The 21440-nt window shown below is 52.7% G+C and overlaps 2 protein-coding genes across 2 annotated transcripts; both read right to left on the bottom strand.

The window, feature by feature from the left end:
* Nucleotides 1-1309: 1309 nt before the first annotated feature.
* slc1a2a (solute carrier family 1 member 2a) lies at nt 1310-6448 on the bottom strand. Its single transcript, XM_068741904.1, has 9 exons — nt 6319-6448; nt 4660-4812; nt 3828-4078; nt 3655-3757; nt 3461-3587; nt 3114-3347; nt 2736-2930; nt 2436-2570; nt 1310-1601 (listed from the first exon to the last, which is right to left on the bottom strand). Exons 1-9 carry the CDS (start codon nt 6446-6448, stop codon nt 1361-1363), a joined length of 1569 nt encoding a protein of 522 aa, XP_068598005.1. The 3' UTR covers nt 1310-1360.
* Nucleotides 6449-15146: 8698 nt separating this feature from the next.
* On the bottom strand, nt 15147-18631 carry slc35c1 (solute carrier family 35 member C1). The gene is made up of 3 exons (XM_068739666.1): nt 18580-18631; nt 17192-17703; nt 15147-17082 (listed from the first exon to the last, which is right to left on the bottom strand). Exons 2-3 carry the CDS (start codon nt 17670-17672, stop codon nt 16526-16528), a joined length of 1038 nt encoding a protein of 345 aa, XP_068595767.1. The 5' UTR covers nt 17673-17703; nt 18580-18631; the 3' UTR covers nt 15147-16525.
* Between the last annotated feature and the right edge of the window lie 2809 nt (nt 18632-21440).

Raw genomic sequence — 21440 nt, forward strand, 5'->3', positions numbered from 1 at the left:
TTATCTAGAATATTTACACAACGTTTATCTAGAATATTTACACAGTTTATCTAGACTATTTACACAAAGCTCATCTAGACTATTTACACAGTTTATCTAGACTATTTACACAAAGTTTATCTAGACTATTTACACAAAGTTTATCTAGACTATTTACACAGTTTATCTAGACTATTTACACAAAGTGCAAGGAGGCACTTTAAACACGAACATAAGCAGCAGCGCAGAGAAACGTCCATTTCACCGGGTCGAAGAGAACCCCCTCCCGGAGTGCAGCACCCGCAGCACACGCATGTGCTGCGGGTGCTGCGGGTTCAAACGAGTGCTGCAGGTGGGATTGACAGTCCTCATTAACTCCTCGAGGCCCATCCAGCGAAGACAGGTGGAGGAGAAACTTTGTCTTCTGGTCTAAGTCCTAAACTTCGCTTCCTAGTTCTTGATCATGAGTCTAATAATCCCATAGGTGAAAAGGTCACAGGTGGAGCCGTGTTTAACGGCCGTCCTCACACCACGCGCTGCCATCGGGCTCGCGTCCCATCCCACAGCAGGTCGGACCGTGATCCAGCCGGCGCCGCTCTGCCTGTTAGCTACACAGAAATGTTTCAGTCCAAAAAGGAACAGGTCTGGAATGGGTTGGGTGTCAGAACCGGGTCCGGCCCTGGGTGCTGTCGACCGGGGGGTGAGCCACGCAGCTTCAGTTTGCTGCTGATGCTCCAATTTCCATGGTTCCTCCTCGACAAGAGAGAATTCTGCTGTCACGGTGACCTGCAAGCAGTTTTCAACGAGGCCAAGGCAGCGCCATCCACAGACTGTCAGAGGCTGCAGCAGACACGCCGTCACGTGGCGCTGGAGATGGCGAGCACGTCACATGACTCTCGACAGGATGCTGGACATGCCAAATCACAATGCTGCAATACTCAGGTGCACCATATAAACGATGAGCTAGAGTAGTACTCTAAATACTCTGGACTCTCTGGAGGACCTCTGGCAGGCCTTCATGAAGTCTTTATGAGAAACCGGGAATCAGTCTGGGCTGCCACAAACACAACGTTTACGTATAACATCCAGTTATACGTAGATAAAGGAGCAACACAGCAGTTATAACCGGATACAACGACACACTCAGAGGGCGGAGCTTAAAGAGTTTCACTTGGAGAGTAAAAAAAGAATCATATAAAAAGCACAAACTGTGATTGGATGAACGTGAAATCACAAAAACAGCTTCTTCACATGAATAAATAAATAAATAAGTATTTATTCAGCTTTTAAAACAAAACAAATTCATATGAAAATATGACTTCACACAGAACAGAAACAAGCAGAGACGCCGCGGCGGGCGGCGGGGCGGCGGGCGGCGTCCCTACATGCACGTCTCGATGTCCGTCAGCGTGAAGCGCACCTTATCCATCAGCACCGAGTCGGGCTGAGCGTAATTCGGATCGCCGCTCTGGTGAAAGAACGACTGATTCCTCGTCATCGCTAAGTCGTCCATGCGTCCCTGTTGGGAGTCGAAGGTGTCCAACTCGTCTTTGGACAGGTGGTACACGATGCCCGCCCCGTAGGAGTCCCCCACCACGTTAACCGACGTCCGGAAGCGATCCCTGCGCGAGAGAGAGGATTAGAAGCTAAAGCGCTTCGGTCGAGACCGGCGCAGTTTGGATGCAGTGCAGGTTTTAAACGGTTTATTCCAGAATCATCGTTACTGATTAAACTGATACCGATCAATCAGGTCAGAGCATCCAGAGAAAAGCTCGGAAATGCTGGCAGGCGTGTTGGTTCACATCCCACAGCGCCTGCTAGCAGAATGCTAACCCTGACAGCCGGAGAAGCCCATGAATCCATGCGCCGCCGCCCCGGTGCCGCCGCCCCGGTGCCGCCGCCCCGGTGCCGCTCCGGCCAGGCCTGGGATTCAGTTGTGGGCTGCTTGTGCAACACATTTATCCCAAACTTTAAAGAAACAAAAACGTGATAGACCATTGAAAAGAGGACGATAACCTCTCCTCTTCCTGATTGGTGGGCGTCGGCCCGGCTCGGCTGTTTATTGGTACAATTAACGAAAAAGAGCGAAACGCTCAGTGTGAAGTAAGAAAAGAACATTAGTGACATATTTTGATACAAAAAGCTCCATAGTGTGTGCGTGGACGGTTTTCTGTCTGTGTGGCCCCCGCTGTGCGCTGCAACCCCGCCCCCACCCATAGCAAGCTGGGATCGGCTCCAGCAACCCCCCCCCGTGACCCGCAACGCGGAAAAAGCAGAACAAGATGAGGGAACAAATGTTCTGTTCCTGATTCTATCAGAGAATATGTTCCTAAATATATATACACATTAATACACACATATATGTACTTGCTGATAGTATTCCAATACGGATTATTGTAAATGTTTACTTCTATTTACTGAGTCCCCGTTTATGAATATGATGGATAACGACTCACAGCAGCCAGTCGACGGCGACCAGGAGACTGATGTCCTGCGTGGGGAGCCCCACCGCCGTGAGGATCAGAAGCATGGTCACCAGTCCGGCACTGGGAATACTGGCGGCTCCCACACTGGCCAGGGTGGCCGTCATACTAGATAACAGGACAGGTAGACCTCAGGGCCTCGATCTCAGCCCCTTCACATTCTCAACAGACAGCAGCCAATCAATCATTTGAAGGGGCTTCGATCAGGATTATCCACTTTAATCATGGGAAATCAAACAGGTCCTTTAGAAGGATAGTCTCTGGACCGCTGACCTGACCGTGATGATCTGACCCCAGTCCAGAGAGATCCCGTTCATCTGGGCGATGAAGATGGCCGCCACCGCCTCGTAGAGCGCCGTGCCATCCATGTTGATGGTGGCACCCACGGGGAGGACAAAACGCGTTACTCTTTTATCGATGCCCAGGTTCTCCTCCAAGCATCGGAAGGTGACGGGCAAGGTGCCGGCACTGTGACAGGAAACGGGAAACGGGAAACGGGAAACGGGAGGGAATGTGGGAAGCAGCGTGGACAGCTGAAACGGCCGGATCGGGTTTCATCCAGCTGAGAGAGCCGAGCTAAGTCAGACGGGATGAAGAGTAAAGAGAGTCTTCAGAGCAACGCCGCAGGACGGGGGCAGCAAGTCGACATACCTGGAAGCGGTTCCGAGCGCCGTGACCCAAGCTTGGAATATTCCCATGAAGAACTTGAAGGGGTTTTTTTTAACAATCAAAAAATATATGAGTGGGAGAAAGATGCCTCCATGGATGATGAGACCCACAATCACTGTGACCATATACATCCCCAGTTGCCTAGCAACCACCTCCAGGTCAGCGATGGAGATGATCTTTCCACAAATGAGGCAGGCGATACCAAGAGGGGAGTACCTGAAGATGGGCGGGACGTAGTCGTGATTAGACATGCGGTACTTCTGCGATGTACACAGGTAGCGAGTAACGCATCAACAGAACGTTATTGATCAACGTCCTGATCGACTCACCACATAATCGCACCGACAAGCTTCATGACGATCTCATTCAGGATGTTGAAAAAGTCCAACATCAGCTTCGCCTTTTCTCCCATTTTCCCCATAATGACGCCGAAAGAGACAAAGAACCCGATCAAGCCTGTCAGAGAGCATTCACGTTGAGGACGTTCCAGACCGGGACGGGGAACGGAAGCAGGAACACCTACCCAACACGTTCATCCCGCCCTTGAACTGGAGCGACCTTTTGACCGAGACTTGTGGAGGTCCTCTGGTCCTGTTCGTGGGCACTTGGACTTTGGAGGTGACCGTCTGTATCTGGACAGAAGACTGCTGATTGGTGATTTTTCACGCTGGACGGAATCCTTTGGGAGACTCCTACCTGCTGAAAACACGCCTGGACCAGGTTCTCTGGGAAAAGGTTTCGGATGAGATCGAAGACCGCGTCCATGCTGGACACCTCGTCGTTCTTCTTTCCCTGCCCGAGATTGGCCCTGAGCTTGGGGTTCCCTGGATGGATGAGCAGCACCAGGACCACGCCCAGGAACGCGGCGATCACCGTCGTGGACATGTAGTACACCATCGCCCTCGTGCCCAAGCGCCCGCTGGATTTGGCATCCAAACCGGCAAGTCCTGTTGGAACAGGAGACTAAGAAGGTCTTCGAAATGAAATCCCCGACGTGGTGCTGCAAAGGATTCTGGGTAAAGAGCTCCAGCATTCACACAATCACTTCCATCGATTAGAAATCTGGGATTCAGCGTGTGGCCTGCCGGGCCGGGAGATCGCCGGACGACCTCCCGATACGATGACGAGTCTTTGAGCCCCCCCCCCCCCCCCCCCCCATTCAGATAAGAGGTGCTGCTAAGCTAATTACACTTTTACACGAGACAATTGGACGACGCTTTGAGTCCAGACTTGGCTCCTCGGTTCACTCGTGGGGGGGGGGGGGGTACATATGAGGGGGGGGGGGGTCATTTACCGAGGCTGATTGACCTTTAGACAATAATTACGCTGAGAAAACAACTTCTAATCTCGTGAATCGCCTCACAGTGACGATGGCGAGCAGATTATTCACAAAGGATTTAATGGATTACTAATCAGAGGCGTAAAGTATGTGAAACCAGCCAATGGCGTTGTGACCTCCATCAGCGCCGTGGCAACCCAACAACCTGAATAACCCCGCCCACTCCCCATATCGTCTCGCTTCACCCACCTGTGACCAGACTGGAAACAATAAGAGGCAGAATTAGCATCTTCAGCATCCTCATCAGGACCTCCCCAGGGAAGGCGATGATCGTAACGACATCAGGGGGGAGGGGCGAAATGTGCCGCAGCAGCATTCCAGCGGTGGAGCCCAGAAAAACACCTGAGCAGGTGAGAAAGCACAAATCAAGCACAAACAGCCAATACACCGACATCTGTGGAAAGAAAGGGGGCGCTCTGCATCAGGTCTCAGGTCCAAGAAAGGGGGGCGCTCTGCATCAGGTCTCAGGTCCAAGAAAGGGGGCGCTCTGCATCAGGTCTCAGGTCCAAGAAAGGGGGGCGCTCTGCATCAGGTCTCAGGTCCAAGAAAGGGGGCGCTCTGCATCAGGGTCTCAGGTCCAAGAAAGGGGGGCGCTCTGCATCAGGGTCTCAGGTCCAAGAAAGGGGGCGCTCTGCATCAGGTCTCAGGTCCAAGAAAGGGGGGCGCTCTGCATCAGGTCTCGGGTCCAAGAAAGGGGGGCGCTCTGCATCAGGGTCTCAGGTCCAAGAAAGGGGGGCGCTCTGCATCAGGTCTCAGGTCCAAGAAAGGGGGGCGCTCTGCATCAGGTCTCAGGTCCAAGAAAGGGGGGCGCTCTGCATCAGGGTCTCAGGTCCAAGAAAGGGGGGCACTCTGCATCAGGTCTCAGGTCCAAGAAAGGGGGGCGCTCTGCATCAGGTCTCGGGTCCAAGAAAGGGGGGCGCTCTGCATCAGGTCTCAGGTCCAAGAAAGGGGGGCGCTCTGCATCAGGTCTCAGGTCCAAGAAAGGGGGCGCTCTGCATCAGGGTCTCAGGTCCAAGAAAGGGGGGCGCTCTGCATCAGGGTCTCAGGTCCAAGAAAGGGGGGCGCTCTGCATCAGGTCTCAGGTCCAAGAAAGGGGGGCGCTCTGCATCAGGTCTCAGGTCCAAGAAAGGGGGGCGCTCTGCATCAGGGTCTCAGGTCCAAGAAAGGGGGGCGCTCTGCATCAGGTCTCGGGTCCAAGAAAGGGGGGCGCTCTGCATCAGGGTCTCAGGTCCAAGAAAGGGGGGCGCTCTGCATCAGGTCTCGGGTCCAAGAAAGGGGGGCGCTCTGCATCAGGTCTCAGGTCCAAGAAAGGGGGGCGCTCTGCATCAGGTCTCAGGTCCAAGAAAGGGGGGCGCTCTGCATCAGGTCTCAGGTCCAAGAAAGGGGGGCGCTCTGCATCAGGTCTCAGGTCCAAGAAAGGGGGGCGCTCTGCATCAGGTCTCGGGTCCAAGAAAGGGGGGCGCTCTGCATCAGGTCTCGGGTCCAAGAAAGGGGGGCGCTCTGCATCAGGTCTCAGGTCCGCCCCCTCAGCCAGAGACAAGCCGATGTCGCTGTTCACCTGGTCAATAAAGGTTTCACGGTCAGCGAAACGCTGGCTTTCCCTTCCTACCTCTCTTAACTCCAGACGCAGACGCTCATGACCTTGGACCTTGACCTTGGGCTATTTGAATGTGAAAGAAGGTGCGCCTGTACAATCGCATGCAGTCAGACAGAACCGAACAGAACCAGAGCCAGCCTCCAGATAGCGCTGGTTACCTGTTTGTGCCGTTGCATGCTGGGAGGGACTCCCGACACCCACACCTGGATGAACAGGAGTGTGAACGGACTGAAGCAGGACCCGAAACCTACCGAGGATTGTGAGCGTCAGAACCATGTTCTTCATGATTGTCTCACACAGGGTGACACAGAAGCTGTCAGAAGAGTCCTTTCTGGGCTCCAGGTGACTTTCGTCCATCCTCACCTCCACTTGCTTCTGCATTTTGTTGGCCCTGAAAGAAGGAGAGAGGAAGAGTAAGTTCAGCCACACCACGTTCCTCAGCGATGGGCACCCCGGTCCGAGCGTCCTTCTACAGGTGTGTGGTGGACAGTGTCCTCTCATCCTGCATCACGGTGTGGTACGGCAGCTGCTCTGCTGCAGACAGGAAGGTCCTGGGACAGGAAGGTCCTGGGACAGGAAGGTCCTGCAGACAGGAAGGTCCTGGGACAGGAAGGTCCTGCAGACAGGAAGGTCCTGCAGACAGGAAGGTCCTGGAACAGGAAGGTCCTGCAGACAGGAAGGTCCTGCAGACAGGAAGGTCCTGGGACAGGAAGGTCCTGGGACAGGAAGGTCCTGCAGACAGGAAGGTCCTGCAGACAGGAAGGTCCTGGAACAGGAAGGTCCTGCAGACAGGAAGGTCCTGCAGACAGGAAGGTCCTGGGACAGGAAGGTCCTGCAGACAGGAAGGTCCTGCAGACAGGAAGGTCCTGGGACAGGAAGGTCCTGCAGACAGGAAGGTCCTGGGACAGGAAGGTCCTGGGACAGGAAGGTCCTGCAGACAGGAAGGTCCTGGGACAGGAAGGTCCTGCAGCAGGTGGTAAATCGGCCCAAAGGACCTCGGAGAGCAGCCTCCCCCCCGTCGGTGACATCTACAGCAGGAGGTGCAGGAAAAGGGCAACCTGCATCATGAAGGACCCCCCCCACCCTGCACGCGGACTGTTTGACCCCTCCCATCATGAAGGATCCCCCCCACCCTGCACGCGGACTGTTTGACCCCCTCCCATCTGGAAGGAGGTTGCGCAGCATCAGGGCCAGAACCAGCAGGTTCAGGACCAGGTTCAGGACCAGGTTCTTCCCTGGTGCTGTGAGAGTTGTGGACAGTGGATAGCTCTGAGGTGGACTATCAGGTCTAACCGTAACCCGACTCGGGGATCTGGACTATCAGGTCTAACCGTAACCCGACTCGGGGATCTGGACTATCAGGTCTAACCGTAACCCGACTCGGGGATCTGGACTATCAGGTCTAACCGTAACCCGACTCGGGGATCTGGACTATCAGGTCTAACCGTAACCCGACTCGGGGATCTGTGCAATAAATAATGTGTCCATATTTTGAGAGAGAAAAAACAAAAGGTTTGCGCTGAAAGGCTGTTTGTTACGCGCCTGGATCCGGGACCTGAGTACTAGTTTTCGTTCCTTTCATGCGAGTGGTGGGGGGGGGGGGGGGGGGGGTGACAATAACACGTTCTTGATTCTTGATTCTTGGTCAAACTCCGCCACACGAGGTGACGAAATTCAACGCACCCACTGTTGTGGGCCGAACAGATTCTACAGACCATTAGAAAAGATTACAGCCAATAAAATAAACTGGTGGTCCCACCCTCCAGCCCAGCAGCGCCACCAGGTGCCCTGGAGGACACATGTCCAGCCACCAAACAGCAAGATTGAGCACTGCTGATCCAAACATTATCCAACCTGGCCCCTCCCACGGAGAACCTCAGCATCCTCATCTCCTCCACTCATAGCTCCGCCTCCTGTCTTTTCCTCAGAGACACTTTCTCTAAGCCGTCCATCATGGCTGTCCTCACCACTGTCTTGTAGACCTGTCCCTTCGTCCTATCGTCCTCCCCCCTTTCCAGCCTGCCTGAACATCACTTCCTGTCCATATTCAATAAAATAAGACGACAGCAACACCAAGCTATGTGGACAGAAGCGTGTCCTTCAACAGCCCCGTGGAGAAGACCAGTCCTTTCGTCATGAAGTAGATGTCAGGATGTTGTGATGCTTTTTATAATTAGTGAATGAATGAAGTCAGCATGGAACAATAAGGATGAACTTTATTATCCGCTAATTATTCCACTTCAGATCCTGGTCTCTGCGTGAACGTAGAACATTCAGGTGTGCCGTGGTCAGACCCTCGCCTGGTCTTACTGCCTCATCATGTCACCGACGCCACACGCATGTCTGGTTTGTTGGGAGGTGGCTTGAGGATCAGCCCCCCCCCCCCCCCCCCCCAGTGTGGCCTTTAAGTCCTCTGTAGCGTTATGCAACAGCGAATGTCCCGTGTCCTTTCGACAGTCTGGAACGTCAGGACGATCGCTCCTAGAATAAGAACTCTGGCAGTCGCTGCAAGATAGAAGAAAGAGAAGAAGGCCGTGCTTGGTGGGGGGGCGGAGCTCTTGTAATATTCTTGCACCGTTCAATAACATTTGATAAGCAATCGAACAGGAAACGAGGTGGAGTCGATCCCAGCAGTCCGACTCGCTGTGCTGCAGCATTAATGGGCCTTGAGCCTTTAAAGAGGATAGAATCAAGTGATTGGGTTACGCAACACACCGCCGCCTCCCCCGAGGCCATCGTGCAGGAAACGCCATGCCAGAGCAGAACCAGAGCAGCGCCAGAGCAGAACCAGAGCAGAACCAGAGCAGCGCCAGAGCAGAGCCAGAGCAGAACCAGAGCCAGAGCAGAGCCAGAGCAGAGCCAGAGCAGCGCCAGAGCAGAGCCAGAGCAGAACCAGAACCAGAGCCAGAGCAGAACCAGAGCAGCGCCAGAGCAGAACCAGAGCAGAACCAGAGCAGCGCCAGAGCAGAGCCAGAGCAGAACCAGAACCAGAGCCAGAGCAGAGCCAGAGCAGAGCCAGAGCAGAGCCAGAGCAGAACCAGAACCAGAGCCAGAGCAGAGCCAGAGCAGAGCCAGAGCAGAGCCAGAGCAGAACCAGAACCAGAGCCAGAGCAGAACCAGAGCAGCGCCAGAGCAGAGCCAGAGCAGAGCCAGAGCAGCGCCAGAGCAGAGCCAGAGCAGAGCCAGAGCAGCGCCAGAGCAGAGCCAGAGCAGAACCAGAACCAGAGCCAGAGCAGAACCAGAGCAGCGCCAGAGCAGAGCCAGAGCAGAACCAGAGCAGCGCCAGAGCAGAGCCAGAGCAGAGCCAGAGCAGCGCCAGAGCAGAGCCAGAGCAGAACCAGAACCAGAGCCAGAGCAGAACCAGAGCAGCGCCAGAGCAGAACCAGAGCAGAACCAGAGCAGCGCCAGAGCAGAGCCAGAGCAGAACCAGAACCAGAGCCAGAGCAGAGCCAGAGCAGAACCAGAAGCAGAGCCAGAGCAGAGCCAGAGCAGAGCCAGAGCAGCGCCAGAGCAGAGCCAGAGCAGAACCAGAGCAGAACCAGAGCAGAGCCAGAGCAGAGCCAGAGCAGAACCAGAACCAGAGCCAGAGCAGAGCCAGAGCGGAACCAGAAGCAGAGCCAGAGCAGAGCCAGAGCAGCGCCAGAGCAGAACCAGAGCAGAGCCAGAGCAGAGCCAGAGCAGAGCCAGAGCAGAACCAGAGCAGAACCAGAGCAGAGCCAGAGCAGAACCAGAGCAGAACCAGAGCAGAGCCAGAGCAGAGCCAGAGCAGAACCAGAGCAGAGCCAGAGCAGAACCAGAGCCGAGCCGGAGCAGAGCCAGAGCAGAACCAGAGCAGAACCAGAGCAGAGCCAGAGCAGAACCAGAACCAGAGCCAGAGCAGAGCCAGAGCAGAGCCAGAGCAGAACCAGAGCAGAGCCAGAGCAGAACCAGAGCAGAACCAGAGCAGAACCAGAGCAGCGGCGAAGCGATCAGACATGATCCTGGAACCGTCTCCAGAACAGTCTCTGAGTCGCAGACAGATATTCAACATTATGTACGAAGGACTTTCAACGGAAACAAGACCGCAAGAAATGCTCCTCTGAGACAGGATGTGTGACTGTACTTGTACTGTAATACATGCTACTGTGTGACTGTACTTGTACTGTAATACGTGCTACTGTACTTGTACTGTAATACATGCTACTGTTTGACTGTACTTGTACTGTAATACATGCTACTGTGTGACTGTACTTGTACTGTAATACATGCTACTGTGTGACTGTACTTGTACTGTAATACATGCTACTGTGTGACTGTACTTGTACTGTAATACATGCTACTGTGTGACTGTACTTGTACTGTAATACATGCTGCTGTGTGACTGTACTTGTACTGTAATACATGCTACTGTTTGACTGTACTTGTACTGTAATACATGCTACTGTGTGACTGTACTTGTACTGTAATACATGCTACTGTTTGACTGTACTTGTACTGTAATACATGCTACTGTTTGACTGTACTTGTACTGTAATACGTGCTGCTGTGTGACTGTACTTGTACTGTAATACGTGCTGCTGTGTGACTGTACTTGTACTGTAATACATGCTACTGTTTGACTGTACTTGTACTGTAATACATGCTACTGTTTGACTGTACTTGTACTGTAATACATGCTACTGTGTGACTGTACTTGTACTGTAATACATGCTACTGTGTACTGTACTTGTACTGTAATACATGCTACTGTGTGACTGTACTTGTACTGTAATACATGCTACTGTGTACTGTACTTGTACTGTAATACATGCTACTGTGTGACTGTACTTGTACTGTAATACATGCTACTGTGTGACTGTACTTGTACTCTAACATTCTATCTAATAAATATATTCATCATCATCATCAGACCTGTCCAGCAGGTGTCGCTCTTGTACTACACGGTCATCGGTGCCACTGATTCATCGTGCATCAGAAACGCCTCCTCATTCACCAGCAGGGAGGAGCAGACAGGTGAACGGAGCAGGTGGGTCAGGAGCAGCCAAGACGCAAGGGCGGAGTCAGACCCCGAAGGTCATCAAAGTCCTGGCTGGCTGCCCCCTTGTTTTTACTCCGGAGAGGGGGGGCTCAATTTTAACATTCACCATAGCATCAAACAAAGGGGGGGGGGTCAAAGGGGGCCAGAACGTAAACGTATTTAACCTCTGGGCAACCTTTTTGCGGGGGGGGTCTAAGAGCACATGGCGAACCATCCGTCCCCTGCAGTTCCACCGACCTCATGCTGCAACACCTGACGTGGACAGCAGGTGTCTATTATTAACTAATCTGCCCTGAGCCGCCCTAATCCAGAACACACGCACACACACACACACGCACACACACACACACACACACACACACACACACACACACACACACACACACACACACACACGCTCACACACACACACACGCACACACACACACACACACACACACACACACACGCACACACACACACACACACACACACACACACACACACACACGCACACACACACACACACACGCACACACACACACACACACACACACGCACACACACACACACACACACACACACACACACACGCACACACACACACACACACACACACACACACACACACACACACGCACACACACACACACACACGCACACACACACACACACACACACACACACGCACACACACACACACACACACAGCTGGGATATGCTGGTGGATCCAGGAAGAGATCCGTTTGCAGCACCCTGATTCTAATAAATATATTCATCCTCATCATCATCATCATCATCATCCTCCCCCAGCTACGTCCACGCCACCGCCTCGGTTCAGGGTCACGCTGCTAGCGGGACCTCCTGGGATCTCTCAGGATTAGGAGGACCGGGCCGGTCCAGCAGGAATCATCTCCGCGGTACCAGAACCGCATCATCGGAGCTCCTTCTGTTCTACCCAAGAGCGAAGGAGAACCTTCTTCTTCTTCCACTCAGATCCATTTCAGACAGACGCCTTGTCCTTCCTCAGAGGAGCCCGGCCGATCGTCCCCTGTCCCGTCCCCTGCGTCCGTCCCTCCACGCGTCTGTCAGCAGAACCTACGATTACGTTCCACGTGGTTCTCGAGGCGCTGGGCTTCGGTTGGACCTCAGAGATACCGCCTACGAACGAGACCACCGGCCAGAACATCTGGACCCGCCGTGACCTGCACGCTGCAACGGAGACAAAGCGCCATTTCACACCGTTTCCATGGCAACAGAGAAACGGTCTTTGTTTTGATAAAGTTTGGTTTGTGAAGATTCCCACAGACGAAGCTCTGAAGGCATCTGGTTTCCATGGTAACCCTTCAGCATCTTCTCCTCAGCTTCATCCGGGATGTTAAAACGGTTCGTGATCAGATCTCGCTAAAGCGCGTCCTGAGACACGAACACATGACCCGTTCACGTGTTCCTAGCGTGTTCAGGAGACGGGATCCATCTTGGCTCGTTGGAGACCACCTCACCTGCGGCTGCACCCCAAACAGGAAGTGTCCGGCCCATCGATCGGCGCTAAAGGAGTGACCTCGGGTTCACCGATCACAGCTGCAGCCGCTATGAAACGCTCACCTGTGGAAGCCGTTTCCTCGATCCAGGTAAAAGGTGAATTAATTTCAAGCGTGAATAGAATCAAATCAGAAACGGCATTTGCAGAGAAACGGTCGAGGCGTTGCCACGGCTACCTCCTCCCTACCTGCAATGCACAGACGGGCAGGTGGGGATTTGACATGGGAGGCCAGCTCCTCCCTCCTGGCAGGTGAGGGTGGGGCGTTGAAGAGCAGTGGATTAACAGACGCTCCCCCATCAGGAAGGTGCGACCTCTGCAGGTGAAACATGAAAGCCTCAGAGGTCAAATCAAAAATGATGAAAGGTGTAAACACCTTTGTGGTTGCGTCTCTGTAACCTAGGCGACGTGTTGACAGTTGTCTTTATGAGCTGGTTGTTGAATGGGCGGGGCTTAGAAGCTGCAGAGACAGAGGGAGGCAGCCTCTCAGGAGTAACAGCTAAGTTTAATCCTCTCAGTTTCTCAATGACAGCGCACGTGCTAACTCGCTGCACACACACACACACACACACACACAGATTTGAAACCATCCCAGAGTTATTAAATATAAAAAATATACAAACATTTGGAATTGCAATCTCTGCATGCAAATCAAGAAAGAATCGAATATTAAATGAACAGAAACGAAACTTCCGCATTTCAGCATCATCACCCCCTGCAGGTGTGTGTGTACGTGTGTGTGTGTACGTGTGTGTGTACGTGTGTGTGTACGTGTGTGTGTATGTGTGTGTACGTGTGTGTGTACGCGTGTGTGTACGTGTGTGTGTACGCGTGTGTGTACGTGTGTGTCCACGAGTGTGTATGTGTGTGTGTACGTGTGTGTACGTGTGTGTGTGTACGTGTGTGTGTACGTGTGTGTGTACGTGTGTGTACGCGTGTGTGTACGTGTGTGTGTATGTGTGTACGTGTGTGTGTACGCGTGTGTGTACGTGTGTGTCCACGAGTGTGTATGTGTGTGTGTACGTGTGTGTACGTGTGTGTGTACGTGTGTGTACGTGTGTGTGTACGTGTGTGTACGCGTGTGTGTACGTGTGTGTCCACGAGTGTGTACGTGTGTGTGTACGTGTGTGTACGTGTGTGTGTATGTGTGTGTACGTGTGTGTACGTGTGTGTGTACGTGTGTGTGTCCACGAGTGTGTACGTGTGTGTACGCGTGTGTGTCCACGAGTGTGTACGTGTGTGTGTACGTGTGTGTACGCGTGTGTGTACGTGTGCGTGTACGTACGTGTGTGTGTACGTGCGTGTGTGTGGACTAATTAGTGATGTCATCAACTTGACCCAAATCAGATCCAGCCGGGTCGGATGACTCAGTATCGGGTCTCAGCTCTAGGTTTAACAGTGATTGATTTCTAGTGGTCCAAATACAGAGCCCTGACTCCTGACACTTGGAGAGGACGAGCCTGGAGACTGTAATACATGCTACTGTGTGACTGTACTTGTACTGTAATACGTGCTGCTGTGTGACTGTACTTGTACTGTAATACATGCTACTGTGTGACTGTACTTGTACTGTAATACGTGCTACTGTTTGACTGTACTTGTACTGTAATACATGCTACTGTGTGACTGTACTTGTACTGTAATACATGCTACTGTGTGACTGTACTTGTACTGTAATACGTGCTACTGTGTGACTGTACTTGTACTGTAATACGTGCTGCTGTGTGACTGTACTTGTACTGTAACACGTGCTGCTGTTTGACTGTACTTGTACTGTAACACGTGCTGCTGTGTGACTGTACTTGTACTGTAATACGTGCTGCTGTGTGACTGTACTTGTACTGTAATACGCGCTACTGTTTGACTGTACTTGTACTGTAATATATGCTACTGTTTACTGTACTTGTACTGTAATACATGCTACTGTGTGACTGTACTTGTACTGTAATACATGCTACTGTGTGACTGTACTTGTACTGTAATACGTGCTGCTGTGTGACTGTACTTGTACTGTAATACGTGCTGCTGTGTGACTGTACTTGTACTGTAATACGTGCTGCTGTGTGACTGTACTTGTACTGTAATACATGCTACTGTGTGACTGTACTTGTACTGTAATGCATGCTACTGTGTGACTGTACTTGTACTGTAATACGTGCTGCTGTGTGACTGTACTTGTACTGTAATACATGCTACTGTGTGACTGTACTTGTACTCTAACATTCTATTTAATAAATATATCCATCATCATCGTCGTCGCCACCAGTGGCCGGGAGATGTATTACAGCATTGAAGTTAGCAAAGGTTTGTAAAACAGACATTTTGAGGAATCAAAACCTGGAAAAGGTTTTATATTAAAACTGATGTTTAAATGGAATCATAAAAAAATAAATAATCCTCTTCGGTTTGAAATAAAGGAAACTTAAGGTACTTTCCTCAAGTCATCCAGGTGTGTAGCTTCTCGGTCATCCAGGTAAAGCAATAACTGCACCTACCTCGTTCAAATGTACAAGTACTCATACTTGAGCGGTACTTTTGCACCTTTAATGTTTTGTACTGCAGAGCACGTTTAACTTCATTACATCACCGTGTGAAACGACAATAAAGTTCTGTTCGGTTCTGTTCTACCAAGAACAGCTGGATCCTGATCGGAACCAGCTGCAGGACCTGCGTCGTCCTGAAAGGAGTCAGTGAAACGGGTCAGAACCAATGATGTTCCCCCCTCAGCAGATCCATCAGCCGCCACCTCCACTACATTTGAACCTACATTTGGTTCAGACAGAGCAGCTCGACGACGGATCAGCCAATCAGAACCCGTTTTGTTCCTGTGGCGACGCTCATCAGAACCTTTCATGCCTTTATTTCTGCAACGAATAACAAAGTGCTTCAGCCTTTGATCTCCTGGTGGCTTTATTAACGGTCATCAGCGTCCAGGGCAGAAAAATAAAGTGTGTGACACGCCGGAAAAGCGACCTTCACGCGTACAAGCCCCGCCCCCCGACCACCGATTCAAAACGTTTTAAAAAGATTTCAACGCAAACAAAGATTCTCAGGCGGAAACAGGAAAAGGAAAAGTCGAGTTCTGGTGCAGAACCAGAATCAGCCGTCCCCAGCCGGACCATAAAAAACCCACACCTTCAAGCTGAATAAATACTCCGCCCACCCTTCAAGGGACAGGTGTGCCCCCCCCCCCCCTGGAAACCCGATCACGATAGAGTAAGAATGTCTTTAAATAGCATTTATATTTAAATAGCCGTAAGACGGCGTGCAGAAAACCGTCCAAAGACACCAAGTCCAGGTTCAGGGCTACAGGCCTGTGGTTCTGGGTTCCGTTCTCCTCCTGGGTTCACGGCTGCAGGCCTGTGGTTCCGTTCTCCTCCTGGGTTCCCGGCTACAGGCCCGTGGTTCTGGGTTCCGTTCTCCTCCTGGGTTCACGGCTGCAGGCCTGTGGTTCCGTTCTCCTCCTGGGTTCCCGGCTACAGGCCCGTGGTTCTGGGTTCCGTTCTCCTCCTGGGTTCACGGCTGCAGGCCTGTGGTTCCGTTCTCCTCCTGGGTTCCCGGCTACAGGCCCGTGGTTCTGGGTTCCGTTCTCCTCCTGGGTTCACGGCTGCAGGCCTGTGGTTCCGTTCTCCTCCTGGGTTCCCGGCTACAGGCCCGTGGTTCTGGGTTCCGTTCTCCTCCTGGGTTCACGGCTACAGGCCTGTGGTTCTGGGTTCCGTTCTCCTCCTGGGTTCACGGCTGCAGGCCTGTGGTTCTGGGTTCCGTTCTCCTCCTGGGTTCACGGCTACAGGCCCGTGGTTCTGGGTTCCGTTCTCCTCCTGGGTTCCCGGCTACAGGCCCGTGGTTCTGGGTTCCGTTCTCCTCCTGGGTTCACGGCTACAGGCCCGTGGTTCTGGGTTCCGTTCTCCTCCTGGGTTCCCGGCTACACGCCCGTGGTTCCGTTCTCCTCCTGGGCCGGGTCTCTGACGGGCTGCTTCTTCATTTCCGTGCTTCGGACCCAAGTGTAGGCGGACGAGCCGGCGAGGACCATCATGTTGCTGGTCCACCAGAGGGCGCTCTTGGTGGAGGACTGGTGGACCACGGCGATGAGCGTCTGGGTGCAGGCCTTGGCCGTCCCGGAGACGTTGTGCGAGAGCGGACTGGTGAACTTGATCTGGAGCCCGGTGACGTAGCCGATGGCGAACCCGAACACGCCCCCGAGGGTCATCACGCCCCAGAAGCCGGCGTCGGCCAGCCTGCTGTAGCCGGCCACGCGGCCCAGCTCGCCGCTCGCCACGAGGAGCGGCAGGAACAGGACGGAGGCGTTGACGTTGTTGTAGTAGGACAGCTTCCAGATGTCCCCGCCCACCGCCGGCATCACCTTCTTGGTGAAGATGGCGTTCAGAGAGACGGACGCGCTGGCGAGCACGCCGAAGAAGACGCCCGTCCAGGAGAGGGTACCTGCCAGGCCTTCCTGGTCCACCCCAAGCCAGAATCCACCTGGGCACAACGGAACAGCGGTCACAGGTTTGGGGGGGAGGTCCCAGCATAACCACGCCCCCACCCTCAGAGGAGACACGCCCCCACACAGAGGGGACGTCCTACACACCCAGAATGAGGCTGCAGCACAGCAGGGCCCGGCCGGACGTGGTCTGCTTCAGGACCAGGTAGGACAGCAGCACGTTGAACACCGTGCTGAGGGACCGCCCCACGGTGTAGAAGGCCACGCCCACATACTTCAGGCACAGGTTGTTGAAGATGATCATGCTGATGAACACCACGGACAGCGGGAGGACCTCCCACGACGTCTTCATGTCGAAGCCGAGCGGCGGGAAGTCGACGCGTCCCGGGCAGGCGGCGGCCAGCCGCTGCGTGGCGCAGCAGAGCGCGGCGGAAATGACGCACTGGTAGAAGGTGATGAAGAGCGGCGCGTCCAGGTCGCGCTGCTCCAGCAGGTAATTATTCAGGAACACCATCGTGATCGACACGAACCAGTACAGCGCGACCACGAAGGCGATCCGGACCGCCCGGAACACGAACGTCTCCGCTTCCGGGTTCCGGTCCACGGAGTCCGGTCCGGTCAGCGCCATCCTTAGTACGGTGGACCGTTTCACCTGCGCCCTGTTCATAACGACAGACACGGAGCAGAGCCGCGGCGGCGTCAGCTAGCACGGAGCTACCGGAACACAAGCGTGACGTCGCACACTGACGATAACAACTTCCGGTGTCAGTTTTCCAGAATAAGAGCATTCCGCAGAACAGCGCGTCACGAACAATCAGCTAATTACATATCTTTACTTTGACAGTGAATTCGATTTTAAAAATATTAAAACTATTTGCATTAAACCTTCTTTCACTTCAGTATTTGGCCACAAGCAGAACTGTGCTGCAAATTACACTCAAAGAGTGTCCCGGAACCAGCTGGGACAAACTCCCGCGCCCCGCGCAGCGGGAACGCGCTCACGCGGTCACGCGGGAGGAAATGGATGGACGTTAAAACGTGTTACACGGATTGATACCTGTCAAACGGAGGCAAGGTGTTTCCACTTAGTTTATTCCGAAGGTAGAAGCACAAACCGGAAGTTGCGTTCTTAAAGTCACAGCGCCCAAATAAAGCTAATCTCTTTCAATCAACCCAGTTTACGTATAAATGTCTCATCTAATACAAGTTAGTTTTAACTCCTCTAAAGTAAGGACATTGTAAAATGTCAATAAAAAAAGGTATTTATCATTTAAATAATTAAATCATGCTACTTATTCTGTCCAATGATTCAAGTTACAGATAAAGTTCCCATAACACAAATATTTACATAATTAAAGCAGATGATGAGGTAACGCGTCAAATATATTGTGCCTATAATGAACAAGATGCAAATGATCGACTTATGTTGATCTTTTGCAAAGTGGAGTGTTTTTAATTGGTTGTAAATCAGAACTGGTGTAATTATCTCTCTGAAAATGAAACGGATTACATTTTAGCTCACAAACGTTTCGTACCTTCGGCTGTCGGAGATTCTCCTGGATCTGACGTGTCAACCAGCAGTCAGTCGAGAGCTTCTGGTTCTTTTCCTGTTCTGTGACCCTCCCTTCACACAGGTAGAATGTGTGTAATGCATTTCCTGTTAAACAGTCACCTGGGAACGTTAACCCATTCACTGCCAGCCGTCGGCAAGCGTTTTGACCGAGATATCAAGGCCCGCAGAATATTGTGTCGTACGACTATGTGAACATCAAAGTCTCTCCTTTCATCAGGAAACAAAACGTGTGTTTCTACCTTTCTCCATTCTTGAATTCATTAGCAGTCGAACACAGTCTGGATTCACGAAACGTGAGAAAACGCTCTTTTGTGAAAACAAAGCCAACCGTGACTTTGATGCTATTTTTATTCTACGTTGTACCGAAGCACCAGACGGAGCAGCGATGCAGTACCACACCGTGATGCAGTACTACACCGTGATGCAGTACCACACCGTGATGCAGTACTACACCGTGATGCAGTACTACACCGTGATGCAGTACTACACCGTGATGCAGTACCACACCGTGATGCAGTACTACACCGTGATGCAGTACTACACCGTGATGCAGTACTACACCGTGATGCAGTACCACACCGTGATGCAGTACCACACCGTGATGCAGTACTACACCGTGATGCAGTACCACACCGTGATGCAGTACTACACCGTGATGCAGTACTACACCGTGATGCAGTACTACACCGTGATGCAGTACTACACCGTGATGCAGTACTACACCGTGATGCAGTACTACACCGTGATGCAGTACTACACCGTGATGCAGTACCACACCGTGATGCAGTACTACACCGTGATGCAGTACCACACCGTGATGCAGTACCACACCGTGATGCAGTACCACACCGTGATGCAGTACTACACCGTGATGCAGTACCACACCGTGATGCAGTACCACACCGTGATGCAGTACTACACCGTGATGCAGTACCACACCGTGATGCAGTACCCAGGATGCTCTCCAGGGGGCTCTGTAGAAGGCCTCCAGCAGCTTCTCCTCCAGGTGGTTCCTCCTGAGCACCCTCAGGAAGTGGAGTCGCTGCTGGGCCTTCTTCACCACCGCCGTGGTGTTAGCAGACCAGGACAGGTCGTCGGTGATGTGGACCCCAGGAACCTGAATGAGGGGACCCTCTCCACGCAGCCCCCCATGATGGTCGGTGGAGCCGGGTCAGTGGAGCCGGGTCAGTGGAGCCGGGTCAGTGGAGCTGGGTCTGGGCTGCGCTACGGAAGTCCAGGATGAGTTCTTTAGTTTTCGTGGCGTTCAATGAAAGGTTATTCACCGAACACGTTTACCAACCTCGTCTCTGTACGCCGACTCGTCTCCGCCCGAGATGAGCCCGACCACGGTGGTGTCATCGGCGAACTTGATGATGGCGTTGGAGGGATCCGTGCAGTCGTAGGTGTACAGAGAGTACAGGAGCGGACTCAGTACACAGTACAGGAGCAGACTCAGTACACAGTACTGGAGCGGACTCAGTACACAGTGCTGGAGCGGACTCAGTACACAGTACAGGAGCGGACTCAGTACACAGTACTGGAGCGGACTCAGTACACAGTACAGGAGCGGACTCAGTACACAGTACAGGAGCGGACTCAGTACACAGTACAGGAGCGGACTCAGTACACAGTGCTGGAGCGGACTCAGTACACAGTACTGGAGCGGACTCAGTACACAGTACAGGAGCAGACTCAGTACACAGTGCTGGAGCGGACTCAGTACACAGTACAGGAGCGGACTCAGTACACAGTGCTGGAGCGGACTCAGTACACAGTACTGGAGCGGACTCAGTACACAGTGCTGGAGCGGACTCAGTACACAGTGCTGGAGCAGACTCAGTACACATCCCTGTGGGGAGCCGGGGTTGAGTGTGACGGTGGGGGAGAGGTGGGAGCCGAGTCTGACCCTCTGGGTGCGGTCAGACAGGAAGTCCTTAATCCAGGTGCAGATGGAGGTGGAGAGTTTAACCGTTAAAATGTCCGGGATTATCGTGTTGAACGCTGAACTGTAATCCACAAAAAGCATCCTCACGTAGTGCCCCCGGTGGTCCGGGTGACTCGGTGCAGTGTGAAGCGCCATGGCAATGACATCATCAGTGGAGCGGTTTGCCCTGTAGGCGAATCGGGGGGGGGGGTCCAGAGTTAAAGACGAGCACGCAGCGGAATGCAGGATCGGCTTTAACAAACACGAACACCGTAACCTTGGTTACGGATGAGAGAAACCGTTGAAGTCGCTTTAACTTCCAATCAGCCAAAGAATAGAGGAACACTCGTTGGACCTGACGGATTCCCCACAGGAATGAATGAATGAATGAATGAATGAATGAAGGTCTGCTTTCATTACGAGGAGCTGAAGCCATCAGGCCAGTCTTTCGGGTTAGACATGACTCAGCATGTTTGTTCCAGCCGTCATGGGTTAGATCGATTTCTAGCTAATACTCAAGTTAATCATCCAATCCCTGCAGGTTTCTTTGTCATTCACACTTGATCTTTTAGTCCTTTCGTTAGTGAGGACTTAAAATGAGGAGCCTTTTTGAGTCTCATTGTTTTATTTATTCTCGACACGCCGTCGGTTCTACAAACGTTCTCCTGTACGTTCTGAAACGTCTCCTGTACACTAGAATACTCCAGCTGGTTTCACTCATTAGTATTCTGATGACGTCACGTCGTCGTGCATCTCTGTTGCCGTTTCGTTGTCGGGTTGGATCCACTTCCTGTATTGCCCCCTCCCGGCAGCAGGGGGCAGCAAACAGTCATTGTTGACGTTCACTCTGCTCGTCACCGCGATCATTTCTGAAGTTCGTGTTTCAGCCTCCATCCAGT

This window comes from Brachionichthys hirsutus, chromosome 1 (assembly GCF_040956055.1).
Source record: "Brachionichthys hirsutus isolate HB-005 chromosome 1, CSIRO-AGI_Bhir_v1, whole genome shotgun sequence".
Classification (NCBI taxonomy): Eukaryota; Metazoa; Chordata; class Actinopteri; order Lophiiformes; family Brachionichthyidae; genus Brachionichthys; species Brachionichthys hirsutus.

Coding starts and splice junctions, on each gene's coding strand:
- slc35c1 (XM_068739666.1), bottom strand. CDS start 17,672: ATGGCGCTGACCGGACCGGACTCCGTGGACCGGAACCCGGAAGCGGAG. Junction 17,083..17,191: donor GTGCTGCAGCCTCATTCTGG/GTGTGTAGGACG, acceptor CGTTGTGCCCAG/GTGGATTCTGGCTTGGGGTG.
- slc1a2a (XM_068741904.1), bottom strand. CDS start 6,448: ATGCAGAAGCAAGTGGAGGTGAGGATGGACGAAAGTCACCTGGAGCCC. Junction 4,813..6,318: donor TCTGACGCTCACAATCCTCG/GTAGGTTTCGGG, acceptor TCACCTGCTCAG/GTGTTTTTCTGGGCTCCACC. Junction 2,571..2,735: donor GGTCAGATCATCACGGTCAG/GTCAGCGGTCCA, acceptor CCTGTTATCTAG/TATGACGGCCACCCTGGCCA.